The following is a 17,260-nucleotide window of genomic DNA, read 5'->3' as shown; positions in this document are numbered from 1 at the left end:
GGCAGTCCTGGGATTGGCCCAGAGGCTCGCGATCCTATTCTTTCAGACAGGATCGGCAACAGGACCGCCAGAGTAGTGCAGCCAGGGGTCAGTTCCAGACCAAGCGTCCCTTCAGGGGATCAGGCAGTCCCTTACAGGCGGTCCAAGTGACGCCAAGGAGGACTACCCCATTGGGGGTCGACTGGCACTGTTTTACGACGTTTGGGAAAACACAACCACAGACGCCTGGGTCAGAGAGACCATAAGACAGGGTCTCTCCCTAGAGTTTCGATCTTCTCCCCCAGATCGTTTTATACAGTGCCCGGTTTCAAACAATACATCAAAAACACAACTAATCACAACAGCCATCGCTCATTTATTAGAGATCAGAGCCATAGAAAGGGTTCCTCAGGAACAGATCGGGGAAGGGTTCTACTCCATCCTGTTTGTAGTTCCCAAAGCCTCAGGCGATTGGAGGGCGATACTGGACCTAAAGGGTCTAAATTTCTTCCTCATTTACAGGAGGTTCAAGATGCAGACCCTAAAGTCCATCTTGGCAAGTATCAGGAAGGGGGATTTCCTTTCCTCCATCGACCTGACAGAGGCTTACTTACACATTCCGATCATCCAGGAACACCGCAGGTTCCTGCGGTTCTGTTACGCACACAAACACTACCAGTACCGGGCTCTTCCCTTCGGCCTATCCTCGGCCCCGAGGGTCTTCACAAAAATCTTGGCCGTGCTGGCGGCTCATCTAAGGATGATACCCGTACGGGTACAGTGCTACCTGGACGACATACTGATACAGTCCAAATCTTTCCAATCAGGGCAGTCGGACCTGGCAATCACTATTCAAACACTTCAGGATCACGGGTTCTCCGTGAATTTCAAAAAGAGTCACATCACACCCACAAGACGTCTGCTCCATCTAGGAGCTCTGATAGATTCCAGCCTATGCAAGGTATATCTCTCCCAGGAGCGACAAGTCAGCATCCGGAAGCTGACACTGCAGATCCGAGGGGAAAAAAGAGTACCCCTGGTACAATTATCCCAACTCCTGGGGAAGATGGTCTCTTGCCTGGGCATCGTTCCTCGGGCCAGACTGCACTCCAGGAACCTCCAGTGGTTCCTTCTTCCTTTTCAGAAACACAACATCAGCGCCTCCAACAGGAAGGTCAGGGTTCCCCATCACACTCTGTCCTCCCTCCTATGGTGGACCTCGTCCGCCTTGTCCAAGGGCACTCTGTTCAAGGAACCCACCAGGATCACCCTCACCACAGACGCCAGTCTGTTCGGTTGGGGCGGTCATATTCTGAACCACTTAGCCCAGGGTCAGTGGTCCAGTTCAGACCTGGCTCACAATATAAATTGGCTGGAGCTCAGGGCCATCCACCTGGCTCTCCAAAGATTCTCCCCCCTGGTATCAGGGAAACACGTATTAATCCTGACAGACAACATTGCGGCCAAAGCTCACATAAACAAACAAGGGGGCACCCACTCTTGGGCACTCATGCAGGAAGCACAGGCCATAGGGCTGTGGGCAGAGTCCAACCTGAGGTCCATCAGGGCAGAGCACATATCGGGGGAGGCGAATCAACAGGCAGACTCCCTGAGCAGGGTCACAGTGGATCACTCAGAGTGGAAGCTAGACTCAATCCTATTCCAGGAAATATCACGCAGGTTCAGACAGCCCATTCTAGATCTCTTTGCCTCTCCGATCAATGCACAGCTCCCCAGATTTTTTACCAGGTTTCCGGCGAGGGGGGCGGAGGGAACGGACGCCCTCCGGAGCAGATGGCCGGAGGGCGTACTTTATGCATTCCCTCCTCTTCCACTAATACAAGCGACCATTCGCAAGCTCATCCAGGAACAGGCAGAGCTAATCTTAGTGGCTCCATTTTGGCCAAGACGCCCGTGGTTTGCCGACCTGGTGGACCTGTCAATTTCACCTCCATGGAAGATTCCCCCGGACCGAGTAGCTCTCAGCCAGGGGAACCTCCAACATCCGGATCCACAGTGGCTCCAATTAGCCGCTTGGCACTTGAGCGGGAGAGTCTGACCAAACAGTCTTTCTCCTCTGGGGTTATTTCCGTCATCCAGGCCTCGAGGCGTCCCTCGACCAACAGAATCTATGACGCCACTTGGAGAAGTTTTTGCTCTTGGTGTACCAAAAAGCGGCTTTCACCGCTTGCTGTCTCCATCCCAGACATATTAGATTACTTACTTGAGGGGTTAACTAGAGGTCTGACAACCAGCACCATACGTAGGCAGATAGCAGCCTTGTCAACAGTTCTCACCTGTGACAACCAGGTTTCCCTGTCCCAACACCCAGCAGTCAGTGCCTTTCTCAAGGGTGCGGCCAATGTAGGGCCCCCCACGGTTCATCGTTATCCATCCTGGGACCTCTCTAAGGTGTTACAGGCTTTAACGTCCTCTCCATTTGAACCTCTGAAAGTTTGCTCCCTTCACTTCCTTACATTGAAGGTAGCCTTCCTAGTGGCCATCACGTCGGCCAGGAGGATTTCAGAATTGGCGGCCCTGTCGGTCAGGGAGGACTTGTGCATGTTCCATGAGGATAGAGTGGTCCTCAGGTTGGATCCTGCATTTGTTCCAAAGATCAATACAGGGTTTCACCGCTCGCAGGAACTAGTCCTTCCTAACTTCTGTCCTAACCCTTCCCATCATCTGGAGAGACGGTGGCATATGTTGGATGTGCGCAGGGCTCTGCGCCATTACATTAAACGAACCTCGACCTTCAGGAATTCCGAGGCATTATTCGTGTCCTTTCAACCCTCAGCTATGGGTCGGAAGGTCTCTTCTTCCACCATTGGTCGGTGGATAAGGATGTGTATTTCCAGGGCTTATATTTCCCAGTCCCTTCCGGTACCTTCACATATTACTGCTCACTCTACACGTAGTGCTGCTGTCTCAGCAGCTTGGTCTACCCAGGCATCACTCGAGGAGATTTGCAGGGCTGCGACATGGTCCTCTCCTTCCTCATTCATAAAACATTATAGGATAGATCAATTTGCAGCAGCTGAGGCTGCTTTCGGTAGGAGAGTCCTACAGCAAATAGTGGGTTCTCAGGGGTCACAAGCCTAGACTCCCTCCCTATAGGGACATGAGCAGCTTTGGTATGTCCCAATCAGTGGAGTCTACATCCATCCTGATGGAGAAAAGAGCGTTGTCTTACCTGAACGCTTTTTCTCAGCAGGATGGTGTAGACTCCACACCCACCCTGTTAGTGTTAGTCTAGGCCTGTGTCTTCCTTTTTTGTTTGGAGCCTTGCGTCTGGTAGCTTCGCCTCGACAAAAACTGGGAAGTCACACCCAGAAGGAGGCGTGGCAGAGTTTTTTTGTCTTAGTCTGAGCAGGTGGGATTAAATTACCCAATCAGTGGAGTCTACACCATCCTGCTGAGAAAAAGCGTTCAGGTAAGACAACGCTCTTTTTCCTTTTGTGAACCATTAAGTTGTTGCTCCATGATCATTTTTTTCGTTTATTGGTCATCATACATTTTCAATAAGCAAATAAGGTGACTTGGTATATCAGTATTTAAAGGCTATCTACAATCTATGATAGTCTACACACGCAAGCAAAAATAGCCACATTTTTGGAATTCTCTAGTCTTTTCCATTATCCGTCACTTATTAGCAACGTGATATCTACTGTCTCTGCCTCTTTTGAATCCAGTTTATAGATATGTTGGATTGTAAAATATTGAGAATTATTTTACTAGCATGTGAGATAATTTCAGTCACATGAACATAGATATTTACATTATGATATATTACATTGTGTAAAATAACATGTATTGGATTTATTCCAATGAACTCCATTTGAGCAGTGTACAATACTGTTACTGTATGTCTTGGGTTTAATAGATATAATCTAACTTTATGGCAACAACTGCATAAACTGCAGTAGAGGCTAAGCAATAAATCTAGTATCCATAGATTGAAAACCTGACTCTATTTTTCTATGGCCGAACATCTATATTATAACTTCTCTGTCAAGCGTTCCTAGAATTTGGCACAAGTATAAAATCCATTATATTTTGGCAAAGGACTTGGATAATTGCCAGCTGATCGGTATGTTAAGCAATTTGAAACTTTGCATCCTTGGAGCACATGGTATGGCATGGTTAGAATAGCAGTTATACTATCAGCTTTAGCAATCTTTCAGATTCATTTGACTTATATAGCAATAACTGATCTGTGATTAGTTTACTGTACCAGATATAAATCAGTACATAATTTTCTTCAACAGTACATTTGGAAGGAATGGTGCAAATAATATAATGGAGAAAAGACTGGAATTTTGCAAAACCATGAAATAATACTTAAAAGCAAATGAAAATGACTCCTAAAAGTTTCAAATTTTACACAATTAAAAGGAGATTCCATTTATATTATATTTTTCAATGGAGTTATAGCGGGGCAAAAAAGTATTTGGTCAGCCTCCAATTGTGCAAGTTCTCCCACTTAAAAAGATGAGAGAGGCCTGTAATTGTCATCATAGGTAGACCTCAATTACGAGAGACAAAATGAGAAAACAAATCCAGACAATCACATTGTCTGATTTGGAAAGAATTTATTTGCAAATTATGGTGGAAAATAAGTATTTGGTCACCTACAAACAAGAAAGATTTCTGGCTCTCACAGATCTGAAACTTCTTCTTTAAGAGGCTCCTCTGTCCTCCACTCATTATCTGTATTAATGGCACCTGTTTGAACTTGTTATCAGTATAAAAGACACCTGTCCACAACCTCAAACAGTCACACTCCAAACTCCGCTATGGTGAAGACCAAAGAGCTGTCGAAGGACACCAGAAACAAAATTGTAGACCTGCACCAGGCTGGAAAGACTGAATCTGCAATAGGCAAGCAGCTTGGTGTGAAGAAATCAACTGTGGGAGCAATAATTAGAAAATAGAAGATGTACAAGACCACTGATAATCTCCCTCGATCTGGGGCTCCACGCAAGATCTCACCCCGTGGGGTCAACATGATCATAAGAACAGTGAGCAAAAATCCCAGAACCACACGGGGGGACCTAGTGAATGACCTGCAGAGAGCTGGGACCAACGTAACAAAGACAACCATCAGTAACACATTACGCCGCCAGGGACTCAGACCCTGCAGTGCCAGACGCATCCCCCTGCTTAAGCCAGTACATGTCCAGGCCCGTCTGAAATTAGCTAGAGAGCATTTGGATGATCCAGAAGAGGATTGGGAGAATGTCCTATGGTCGGATGAAACCAAAGTAGAACTGTTTGGTAGAAACACAACTCGTCGTGTTTGGAGCAGAGAGAATGCTGAGTTGCATCCAAAGAACACCATACCTACTGTGAAACATGGGGGTGGCAGCATCATGCTTTGGGGCTGTTTCTCTGCAAAGGGACCAGGAAGACTGAACCGTGTACAGGAAAGAATGAATGGGGCCATGTATCATGAGATTTTGAGTGCAAACCTCCTTCCATCAGCAAGGGCATTGAAGATGAAACATGGCTGGGTCTTTCAGCATGGCAATGATCTCAAACACACCGCCCGGGCAACGAAGGAGTGGCTTCATAAGAAGCATTTCAAAGTCCTGGAGTGGCCTAGCCAGTCTCCAGATCTCAACCCCATAGAAAACCTTTGGAGGGAGTTGAAAGTCCGTGTTGCGCAGCGACAGCCCCAAAACATCACTGCTCTAGAGGAGATCTGCATGGAGGAATGGGCCAACATACCAGCAACAGTGTGTGCCAACCTTGTGAAGACTTACAGAAAACGTTTGACCTCTGTCATTGCCAACAAAGGATATATAACAAAGTATTGAGATGAACTTTTGATATTGACCACATACTTATTTTCCACCATAATTTGCAAATAAATTCTTTCCAAATCAGACAATGTGATTGTCTGGATTTGTTTTCTCATTTTGTCTCTCGTAGTTGAGGTCTACCTATGATGACAATTACAGGCCTCTCTCATCTTTTTAAGTGGGAGAACTTGCACAATTGGTGGCTGACTAAATACTTTTTTGCCCCACTGTATATTTATTTGAATAGCTTATACTTATGTAATTTATGTTCCCATATTTTGTTAGAGTACCACAAAAAGTATTACCTAAATTAGGCCACATCCAGTTCCAATGATAATTCATTATGTTACGGGTAGTCCTTGACTTAGAACCATCCATTCAGCGACCATTCAAAATTATAACAGTGCTGAACAAAGAGACAACCTGTACCTGAAGTTATGGCTGCTGGAGTATCCTTGCAGCCAATGATCACAGAACAGAATAGAATAGAACTGGAAGGGACCTTGGAGTTCTTCTAGTCCAGCCCCCTACTCAAGCAGGAGAACCTATACTATCTCAGACAAGTGACTGTCTAGTCTTTTCTTAAAAATCTCCAGTGATGAAGCGCCCATGATTTCTGAGGCAAACTGTTCCACTGGTTAATTGTCCTCACCATCAGGAAGTTTCTCCTTAATTCCAGGTTGTTTTTCTCTTTGATCAGTTTCCAACCATTGTTTCTCATCCTTCCCTTTGGTGCTTTGGAAAATAACGTTACCGCCCTCTTTTTTGTGGCAGCCCCTCAAATACTGGAATACTACTGTCATGTCTCCCCTATTTTTTTTTTTTTTTAGACTAGCCAAGCCCAAGTCCCGTAGCTGTTCTTCGTATGTTTTAGTCTCTAGGCCTTTGATCGTCTTAGTTGTCTTCTCTGAATTTTTTCCAAACTCTCAACATCTTTTTTGTAGTATGGTGACCAAAATTGGCTACAGTATTCCAGGTGTTGCCTCAGTAGGGTTTTATAAAGCGGTACTAATACTTTGCATGATCTTGATTTTATGCCTCTGTTTATACAACCCAGGATTGTATTAGCTTTTTTGGTTGCTGCTGCACACTGCTGGCTCATAGTCAAGTGATCGTCCACTAGGACTCCAAGGTCTTTCTCACAGTTACTGTTTTTAAGCCAGGTCTTGCCCAATCTGTACTTGTACCTTTGATTTTTCCTGCCTAAATGTAAAACTTTGCTTTTCTCCACATTAAAGTTCATTTTGTTGGATAGGACCCATTGTTCACGTTTGCCAAGATCTTTTTAGATCCTGAGTTTGTTTTCTGGGGTCTTGACTACTCCTGTCAGTTTGGTGTCATTGCAAGTTTGATGAGTTCCCCTTCTATTCCCTCAGCTAAGTCATTTATGAAAATATTGAAGAGCACTGAAAAGTTTCTTTTCTTTTTCCCTTCTCCCCCTCACATTTCTTTCCTTTTTTTCTCCCCACTGTGTCCCACTATTTGCTTTTGAATTTTTTTTATTTTATTCTATAATCTAATAAAATGTTACAAACCATTAAAAAAAGAAAAAAGTACCAGTTTTACTCCTCCTTTTATATCCTCTCTTCTTCCCCCTCCTTCTTTTATATCCTCTCCTCCCTCCTCCTCCTCCTTTTATATCCTCTCCTCTTCTCTCCCTCCTCTTCCTTTTATATCTCCTCTCCCCCATTCTCCTCCTTCTATATCCTCTCTCTCCCCCCTCCCACTCCTTTTCTCTTCTGGGTGCGCTAGAAGTGCCAATCACCTGGAGCTACATACGCCAATCCTGGGCTCTCAGCAGAATCCCGGCAACATCGTAGCTCCAGCTGAATCTGCTGGAAGACTGTGTGCAACTGCTGGCCACCCCCAAGCCTCACTGGCGCTGCCGCCACTTCAACTCATCCACTTTTACACTTTTTTTACAGTGCTTTTCAACCTGTTGTACGTGTACCACCTGCCAGGTGCCAAAGTACTACCAGTGGTATGCGTACCATGGGTTGAAAAGCCCTGCTCTAAGGGACAGGATCCTTCCTACCCCATAAGATGGTGGAAGGGCAAGATATCAGCAATCATAGAATTCAGCTGGATACAAGTAGCAGACAGAATTTGGAGACTTCTGAACAACAGAAGAACAGGAAATGAGAGACTCTTTTGTTCCATTTCCAATTAAGCAACAGCTTGCTTGGGGGTACTCTGCATATATCCCAAAGTAAACTGTCACTGTTTGAGGATGGCGAATAGATCAAATGGATCTATTAGATCGCACTCCAGACATTTTTCCATTTACTGTTTGCCTTATGCTGATTCATCCAGTAGCTATATACAACTTGTCACTACATGTAGTCTAAGACATGGTTGTCCAACCTTTTAGCTTACTTGGGCTGCATTGAGTAAAGAGGAATTGTTTTGGGCCACGTATAAAATATATAATAGTGTTAATGTATATAAATAATAAACTTACTTTATTTTTAATTATCTTATGAAGCCACACTCCCAGGTGTCTAAGACCGCATGCAGCCCCTGGGCTACAGGTTGGATACGCCTGATCTAAGCAAAAGCATTCCAAAACCATTTCTCTCATAGATTACATTACTATCCAAATTGCATTTCATTTTTTTCCTCAGATCTTATACTTCTGAAAAAAGTGTGTGGTTTCTGAAGGGATCTTGCAGTAGGTTAGTGATATTAGTTAGAAACAATGATGTGTTATAGGAGCTTGAAACGTGTGCATGTGTGTGTCTGTATGTGTGTGTGTGAGAAAGAGAGAGAAAGAGATTCTCCCAATATAAAACATGAGCCTACTTCTCTGTCTGAAATAACTGAAGAATAGTTCCACAATACATCTATACATTAAATTTATTTATTTTATTAGATTTGGAGGCCACCCGATTCCCAAACAACTCTGGACCATTTAACATTCAAGGACAAGAAATAATGAAATAGAAAATAAGATTTGGAAAAAAAAAACATGCACAATTGTCAAAATAATCTTTAGTGGCTTAACAATAACCCCATATTCAAATTATATATTAAATATGTAATAACATATGCATACTGTATTCATTATAATTTAACAGATGATAGCCACAGTACTCAGAAGAACTGAAATATCAAGCTTTGAATGCTTGTTGTAAAATGAAGGTCAGAGAAATATAGGTTAAAAATGCTGTTCTAAATGGAAATTATATTTATCTTAACATACATGAATTATATTGCCTGTTATTGCTTTCTAAACTTCTCTTTGAACTGTTAACATAAAGTATTTCTAACACTAATTGATATAGATTTGTTACATGTTTTATTCTTTCAGTCCTAGTGGGTCTTTATTGTCCTGTTTGGAGCAGGTTAAAACATACCTGTTGACTGATGGAACATGCAAGTGTGGTTTAGAATGTCCTCTCATCCTTCCTAAGGTAAAATTAGTTATTTGAATATGCTAAACGAAAAACTAACATAAAATGTATTAGATTTTAAGTACCACTATCTCCCTATATATTATAAGAAGGTATTATCCTTCCTGGTTGAGGACGATAGATGTTGACGATGCAGATAAATGAAATAAGTGAAATAAATTTTAAATATTGGGATATTTTTGAAATTGAACACAAACTGATATCATAAAAAGTAACATGATTGGCCAGTTAGAATAGTGTACAGAAACATATCTTTGTCAGATCAGTTTTCTTAGTTGCGAAGTTCTACAGTATAGTGTTCCAAAGTTCCTTTAAAAATAAATAGCTGTACTCTTTTCCACATTTCGAAATATGGTTTGCAAGAAATACTACAAGTATTTATCTAAATACTTAGATAAAGGAGAAAAGTGTTGATGATCCAAGATAGAAGAAACAACCCCTATAGTAAGGAATAATGTTTAAACTACACTTTTAAATGAGTCAATAAAATTAGCGGAGAACAAATGATCCTGCGGTTATCATAAGCTTCTGGATCAGAAGTAAGCAACAATTCTCTGTCTCTCTCCTCCCCCCTTTTCATGAGCAGAGTTTTCCTTGTTCCCCTGTCAGTGTTTTTGTCAGTATGTTGAGTGGTTGAGTTTTTTGGAGGGCAGAAGAATTAATGTAATGCTTTAAGCCAATCTTCTCCAATCTGAGCAACTTCCAGATGTAAGAACTTCGATTTTCAAAATTCTCGACAACCAAAGTTAGATGGGAATTCTGGAAATTGATATCCCCCCCTATCTGGAGTGCTCAACCTGGAGGGGGGGGGAGAATCACCATAAGCTTGTTCTGAGGATCTAAAATATTGAAAGAATCCTTAAAACAGCAGAACATCATTCCACAGATTTGCCAGCACTAAGTCAAAAGGGTCTCTAAGATCTATAATAAAGGGTTCGTGCATCATATATCAGTTATAAGTTGCCCTCCGTGTGCTCTAGAAGGACAACTCTTTTTTTTAAAAAAAAACTTAACATATTTTATTTGATGGACCAGTTTTAGAAGGAATTAGAGAAAGTTTCTGGAGCTGTTGTATCTGTGATCTTAATTAGGACTACATGTAACAGTATGATTCCAACATTATTTTAAGGTATTTAATTTTGATCCTGGAGTTGCTGTAACACAAAGAACAGCTGAAGATGTCAAAGCAGATGAAGATGTCACTAAGCTATGCATCCATAAACGGAAAATTATTGCTGTGGCTACACTTCATAAAAGCATGGAAGCACCACATCCCTCATTGGTTCTAACTAGTCCTGGAGGTGGAACAAGTGAGTTCTCTTTCTCATTACAGGGAACAAAGAGATCCAGTACTGATATGCGTGTCATTTATTATAAGTAAAGAGGAATTTTAAAAAAACCTATAAAGGTAGTTATTGATAACAAAATTGATATTGCTTCTTTTTATATATGTATGGCCATCTATTTATGAGAGATATTTATCCAGAATTTGAACCATGTGAGCCTCTTGTCTTAAACCATTAGTTTTAAATTTTTTCCTAATTCAACATATAACACATACCAGCTTTATTTGCAAAGGTCTCTGGTTCATTCCTTAGTACTGCAGTTTATAGAGCTAAGTTAGATAATAATTTTTGTAAGGTGAAAAAAATGGTTTTGTTAGAATGAGCACGAGCTATTGTGTTAGCTAAACAGGATTCATCTGAAAATTTTTTAGATAAGTACAATCAGTGCAGCAGTCCCATACCTTGGCAAAATGCTACAATTCTGGGAAGTTACTATGCCTGGGATGGAGCTATGCTATCACTGTTCCATGAATATAGGTAATCCTTAACAATTATTCAAATTTACAATAAAGTTTAAAAAAAGTTGCCTAGAACTGTTCCTCATATTTACAACTGTAGTCGCAGCAATCCCATTATCATGTGACCAAAATTTGGGCACTTGGCAATGGGTATGTATTTACAATGGTTGCAGCATCCTTGAGCACTGTGCTCAGGGTCTTTCAAACAAGCAAAGTCAATTTGGGGAGGCCGGAAGCTGGCAAAGAAAAAAAGGTAATAAAAGATGGAACTTGTCTCAAAGAGTTGCAGGCAGATGGTACGTTTGCCTCTCTGGCATTTCGAAGTATCCTTGCAGTATAATTCGAAGCATGCACAGGCCTAAAAATCAAGTCAATCTTTATTACAATCATAGACCAACATAAAACACAAGGAAGGAATATGGTCAGGAATAGATGGCACAGGAGCATGAAAGGTGTATACATATATAAAAAATGTGTAAAACATATTAGCCTGAACATGAATATGTAAACTAGGAGCCCATAAGCAGCTAGGTCAGGGGTAGGCAACCTTGGCTCTTTTATGACTCGTGGACTTCAACTCCCAGAATTCTTGAGCCAGCATGGCTGCCTCAGGAATTCTGGGAGTTGAAGTCCACGAGTCATAAAAGAGCCAAGGTTGCCTACCCCTGTGCTAGGCTATAAAGTGTTCTGTGGTGGCAAACTGTAGGCACACTGAGGCTAAGCTATAAGGTTGGGTGCTAAGAATGACCTAGAACTGGTGGCGAACCTATGGCACGGGTGTCAGAGACAGCACTCAGAGCCCTCTCTGTGGGCATGTGCGCTGTCACCCCAGTCCTAGGCCTTCAGCTGGGTTTTATAAAACCTTTTCGCTTTAGGCCTCCGCCGCCATGTGCAAAAAAAAAAAAAAAAGGTTCAATCAGTCTATTTCAACTTCTCGTGGGGGAAAAAAATTCTTGCAAAATTGGAATTGATTGATTGAATTTTTTAGTCCCATCCAGTCTGCCATTACCACCGCAGCCACGCCCACCCAATGGGCCACACCCACCCGGCACTCTACAATGCATAACTGGGTTTTGGGTTGCAGTTTGGGCACTCAATCTCTAAAAGGCTCGCCATCACTGACCTAGAAGTTACATCCAGCAGTGTTGAGTGCACTTCCACAGAACCTGGCAACACAACGTGTTGTGGCAGGATTAATATTTAAAAGGAGCAAAAGGTAACATAAAATTGTTCCATATACCTGGAATACTTATCTTAAAAAAAGTAGGAAGTTGGTGCATTACAAATGCTGTTGTTCCTACAAACCCAGAGTCACTGGGGCATTGCCCTGGCCATTCTGAGAAGGGGCTCGTCATTCCTCAGGCACAGCTGCCTGGAAAGAGTATCCCTGCAGGGCTTTCTGTGCTTTGAGACTTCCAGCTATGACCAATGTGGCATGGGGGAGCATAAGGAATTCAGGGGACCCAAGTCACACTGCTATGCTATGTCAAGAGGTAGACAATTTACAACTTTAAATGTTCATAGTGATGTAAAGGAAACCAATTTTAGGTGCTGGTGGGATCCGTAGGGAGCCAGTTTTGAGTAGTTCAGCTTGTACCTGAACAGAATTTTATTAGAGTAAAAAGTCATATGCATGGTTTATATAGAAATGTAAGCCCATGGGTGCCACACCCATAGTATTGTGCTATTTTTTTATTTTATATTGGATAGAGGAAGGTATTTGATGTTTCTAGTTGAATTGCACAATTAACTTTGGTTAGGCCTAGAAGTCTAATTAATTGGTAGTATTACCTAGTTTCTACAACATTGAAGGATCCAATTGTCTGCCCTAGCAGTGCTGCAGAGATCAATTTTCAATCGATTGCATTTCTGTTTCCAGTTTGCCACAGTGTCATAGGACAACCTTTCCTGAATTCGGCATCATCAGAAATGATGGGCTTCAGGATGGCCATTGCTGAGAACTTTGAAGATTGAAACCATACATTTAGACAGGTGTAAGATGGGAAAAACTGTAATAGGGGGGTAAAGTATACAGTATACGAATGTCTACCAGAATTCCTGGTTAAAGTGATTTAAATTTTATTACATGATTTATGTAGCTGTAAAATAGTAATTCTCATGTTTTTTTTTAAAATCAGGTATAAGTCCAATAGTACCTTCACGAGCGGCAACTCCAAGAGCAGTGAGGAATAAATCACATGAAGGAATAACGAATTCTGTGATGCCAGAATGTAAAACTCCCTTCAAGTTGATGATGGGAGCCTCAAATGCCATGGGTAGGTTATATGTGCAAGAGATGACTGCAAGCCAACAAGAACTTCATTCTGTCTATCCTAGACAGAGATTGGGCAATAATGAACATGGGCAGAAGTCGCCGTATCGTGGCAGTCATGGAGGAATGCCCAGTCCAGCTTCATCGGGATCACAAATATATGGAGATGGTTCAATCTCACCTAGGACAGATCCACTTGGAAGTCCAGATGTTTTCACAAGGAATAATTCCAATTTTCATGGAGCACCCAATTCTAGCCCTGTTCACATGAACAGGACCCCTCTCTCCCCACCCTCAGTTATGTTACATGGTTCTCCTGTGCAGTCATCTTGCGCAATGGCTGGAAGAACTAATATACCTCTTTCTCCAACTCTGACCACCAAAAGTCCAGCCATGAAAAAACCCATGTGTAATTTTTCAGCTAATATGGAAATGTCGCGAGCAGTGTTTCACCACAAACCACCTCAAGGCCCACCACCACTACCGCCGCTGCCACCACCACCACCACCACCTTCTTCATGTATACTTCAGAAAAAGCCATTAACATCAGAGAAAGATCCACTTGGCATTCTTGACCCCATTCCCAGCAAGCCCATAAATCAAAATCCTGTTATAATGAATCCAAGTACTTACCATTCAAATGTCCACTCTCAGGTACCTGTGATGAATGTAAGCATGCCTCCGGCTGTTGTTCCTTTACCAAGTAATCTCCCTTTGCCAACTGTAAAACCTGGTCACACAAACCACGGAAGCCACATGCAAAGAGTTCAGCACTCTGCTTCAACTTCTCTCTCGCCCTCACCAGTAACGTCACCAGTTCACATGATGGGATCTGGAATTGGAAGGATTGAGGCTTCACCCCAAAGATCACGCTCTTCTTCCACATCCTCAGATCATGGAAATTTCATGATGCCAGTAGGACCACAGTCATCTTGTACTAATATTAAAGTCCCCCCTCGGTCACCAAGATCAACAATAGGATCTCCTAGGCCATCCATGCCATCAAGTCCTTCCATGAAGATAGATGGATTCCACCAATATAAGGACATTCCTAACTCACTGATTGCTGGAATGAGTAATGTTTTGAACCCTTTGGGCAATGCAGCTTTTCCACCTACATCTACCGGAAGTGGGTCCATGAAGAGTCAACCTGGCTTGCTGGGAATGCCTTTAAATCAGATCTTGAATCAGCACAATGCTGCCTCTTTTCCAGCTAGTAGTTTACTCTCAGCAGCAGCCAAAGCACAGCTAGCAAATCAAAATAAACTTGCTGGTAACAATAACAATAACAGCAGTAGCAATTCTGGAATAGTTGCCAGCAATAGCAGCAATGATGGACATAGCACTTTAAACCCCATGTTTCCACCGACCGCCAATGTACTTCTACCAACGAACGAAGGGCAGAGTGGTCGAGCAGCACTACGAGAGAAACTTATGTCTCAACAAAAAGATCCTTTGAGGAAAAGGAAACCCCCAACCACTACAGTGTTGAGTTTGCTTAGGCAGTCTCAGTTGGACAGCTCAGTTGGCGTTACAAAATCTGGGCCTGACTCGATAAGAAAGCAGAACCAGGCTTCGTTTCCCATCACATCGATGTCTCAGTTACTTCAATCCATGAGCTGCCAAAGCTCTCATATGAGCAGCAATAGTATTTCTAGTTGTGGGAGCTCAAATACGGTTTTGCCTTGCTCTGCTAACCAACTACATTTTACAGATACTACGATGACCTCGAGCACTCTTCCGAATTCACTTGTCCAGGATTTACCTTTGAGAGGGGAAAGCATGCACTGCCTGAATTCAAACACTAATTTTGGCCATTGCACTAGTCCTGGCCCAAATAACCATCTTGCAGGCTTAATAAATCAGATGCAGCCTACTGGAAACTGTGGGCTGCTCAATCAGTCGGGGATGACTTTAGGAAACTCGTTACATCTGAATCCAGCTCAGCCACGAATCCAAGCACCTTCCACTAAAGTGATACCAAACAGCATTGTGAACAGCTGCAATCAAACCAGTCCTGAATCAGGTAAGTTGTCCTTTTGAAAAGGTCTGGGGTTTTGTTTTGTTTTGTTTTGTTTTGTTTTGTTTTAAATTGTGATATCCCTTATCTTTTAATGTATCGTACTGGGTTTCTTTGTTTTGTTTGTTTAAAATGTATTAGCCACCTATCTTGCCACATGATAGCTCTGAACGGTTTACAATATTAAAAGATAAAACTGTATAATTTATAATAATATAAATACAACACTATAAAGTCAACCTAGCTAAAAATGATGGGGGAGGGAGTATGATGATAGGGGAAGAAGATAGGATCTGCTGTTAATCAATGAACTACCCTCAACGTGAAGGCCCTCTGCTGAAGCCCCAAACCAATTCGCCGTTTTTTAAGTTCTCCTGGAAGGTCAGGAGGATTTGAGCTGACCTCACTTCAGGAGATAAGATGTTCCAGAAGGCAGGCATAATGGCAGAGAAGGCCCTTCTCCTGGATCTTGCCAGCTAGAATGCCCCAGCCGATGGGGCCCGCAATATGTACATCTGCCAGCCCAGGTGGGGAGGACCAATCCTAATAGGATGAGACAGTCACTCAAGTAGAAAATGAAGTCTTTTAAGAAGAAAGCACAAACATTTCTTTGCCTATTCAAAAAGAAAGCATTAACAGAACTTGGACCTGGGATACAATTTAAGTGCGAGTCAGCATTATGTACTTAATGTAATTGGAATTTATAACGGATTTTATTTCCTTTTGAAAGTCTGCATGTATTTAAGGATTGTGAATATTGCTGCTTTTTATCATTGGTATCCATTTTTTTCAAATACATCCATATATTTGGGAGCAAGACAATATATCAGATATATCCATGGACTAACAAAATACATGTCAATTTGTGTCGATGTAAATGTAAAATGAAATTGAAATATATAAATAATAAATTTCAGTTACTGTGCAGCTCTGCATAGTCATATTAATTCTTAATCTTTTGCTTCCAGATAAGGCATGTTTATTTAAGCTGTTTAGTTGCTAGCCATGGTAATAGAAACTTACAGTATATATCAGAGGAACTGGTGACTTCTTAAACAGTAATTTTTTTTCCTGTGGATTTCTTGAGGTTTTGTTTTAATCCCAAAATACAAATATTCCGACTTAAAATAAACATTATGTTTTAGAAAGTTTTGCATAAGCTGTTTTTTGGATAGGATAGATATTCATCCTTGCAGCATACTATTTTATATTGCATGCTTAATGGAAATTTTTTGCACTTTGAAATGGTTAGATGTACAGTCAACTTTATGTAAGTTAGCTTTTATACTACTCAAGAAATATCTGTATTATCTTTCTATGGATCTTCTGTCTTCTATGCCAACTTAGCAGTTCAGAACTAACAAGCAGAAAAAATGTTCATAGGATATTGATAATTAGTTTTATGTTTTTCAAACTCAAAATGTTTGCTTTTGGTAGCCAATATGCAGTGGCACAATTAATTGAACTTGGTCACATTAGAAACGGAATACTTGAACTGATTAGAAATTATTTAGTTCCATAATAGCAAGAGATTTCTTCAATCAGTGGCATTTTTACAAATACACTTGAAGGCTTGATAGGACTTGTAGAAGGCAATGACCATTCTTCTAGCCAGCTCCGTCAGTTATCTTCTGATGGCCTTAAAATAGCACTGATTTCATAATAGCTTTGAAATTATCAATACTTTAATTATTTAATAACCTTTTAATAATCTGTATAAAAGAATCTTTGCTGAAAATCAAGATATAAGCTAGTTTGGTGTAGTGGTTAAATCTCTCTCTCTCCCTCTCCCTCTCTCCCTCCTCTTCCCTCTCTTCCTGTCTCCCTCTCTCTCTCCCCCTCTCGCTCCCTCTCCCTCTCTCCCCCTCTCTCTCCAACTTACATCACAGGGTGGTGGTTGTGGGGAAAGTGTGATTTGGCCAGTCGCTCTCTCTCAGCCCAACTCACCTCACAAAGGCTGTTGTAGGG

General features: G+C 41.8%; 1 protein-coding gene across 3 annotated transcripts in view; it reads left to right on the top strand.

The window, feature by feature from the left end:
• The window catches only part of MBD5 (methyl-CpG binding domain protein 5), a 198,792-nt gene that overhangs the window by 136,672 nt on the left and 44,860 nt on the right, over positions 1-17,260 (top strand). For all 3 annotated transcript variants that reach the window (XM_039327842.1, XM_039327844.1, XM_039327843.1), the window contains 3 exons: positions 9,094-9,196; positions 10,326-10,506; positions 13,139-15,298. In XM_039327842.1, coding sequence (XP_039183776.1) covers positions 9,094-9,196; positions 10,326-10,506; positions 13,139-15,298 — 2,444 coding nt within the window. The remainder of the gene's footprint in view (positions 1-9,093; positions 9,197-10,325; positions 10,507-13,138; positions 15,299-17,260) is intronic.

The sequence above is a fragment of the Crotalus tigris genome, unplaced genomic scaffold (assembly GCF_016545835.1).
Source record: "Crotalus tigris isolate CLP2741 ecotype Arizona unplaced genomic scaffold, ASM1654583v1 scf7180000024369.3102671, whole genome shotgun sequence".
Taxonomy (NCBI): domain Eukaryota; kingdom Metazoa; phylum Chordata; class Lepidosauria; order Squamata; family Viperidae; genus Crotalus; species Crotalus tigris.
This window is presented reverse-complemented; position numbering and strand designations above follow the sequence as displayed.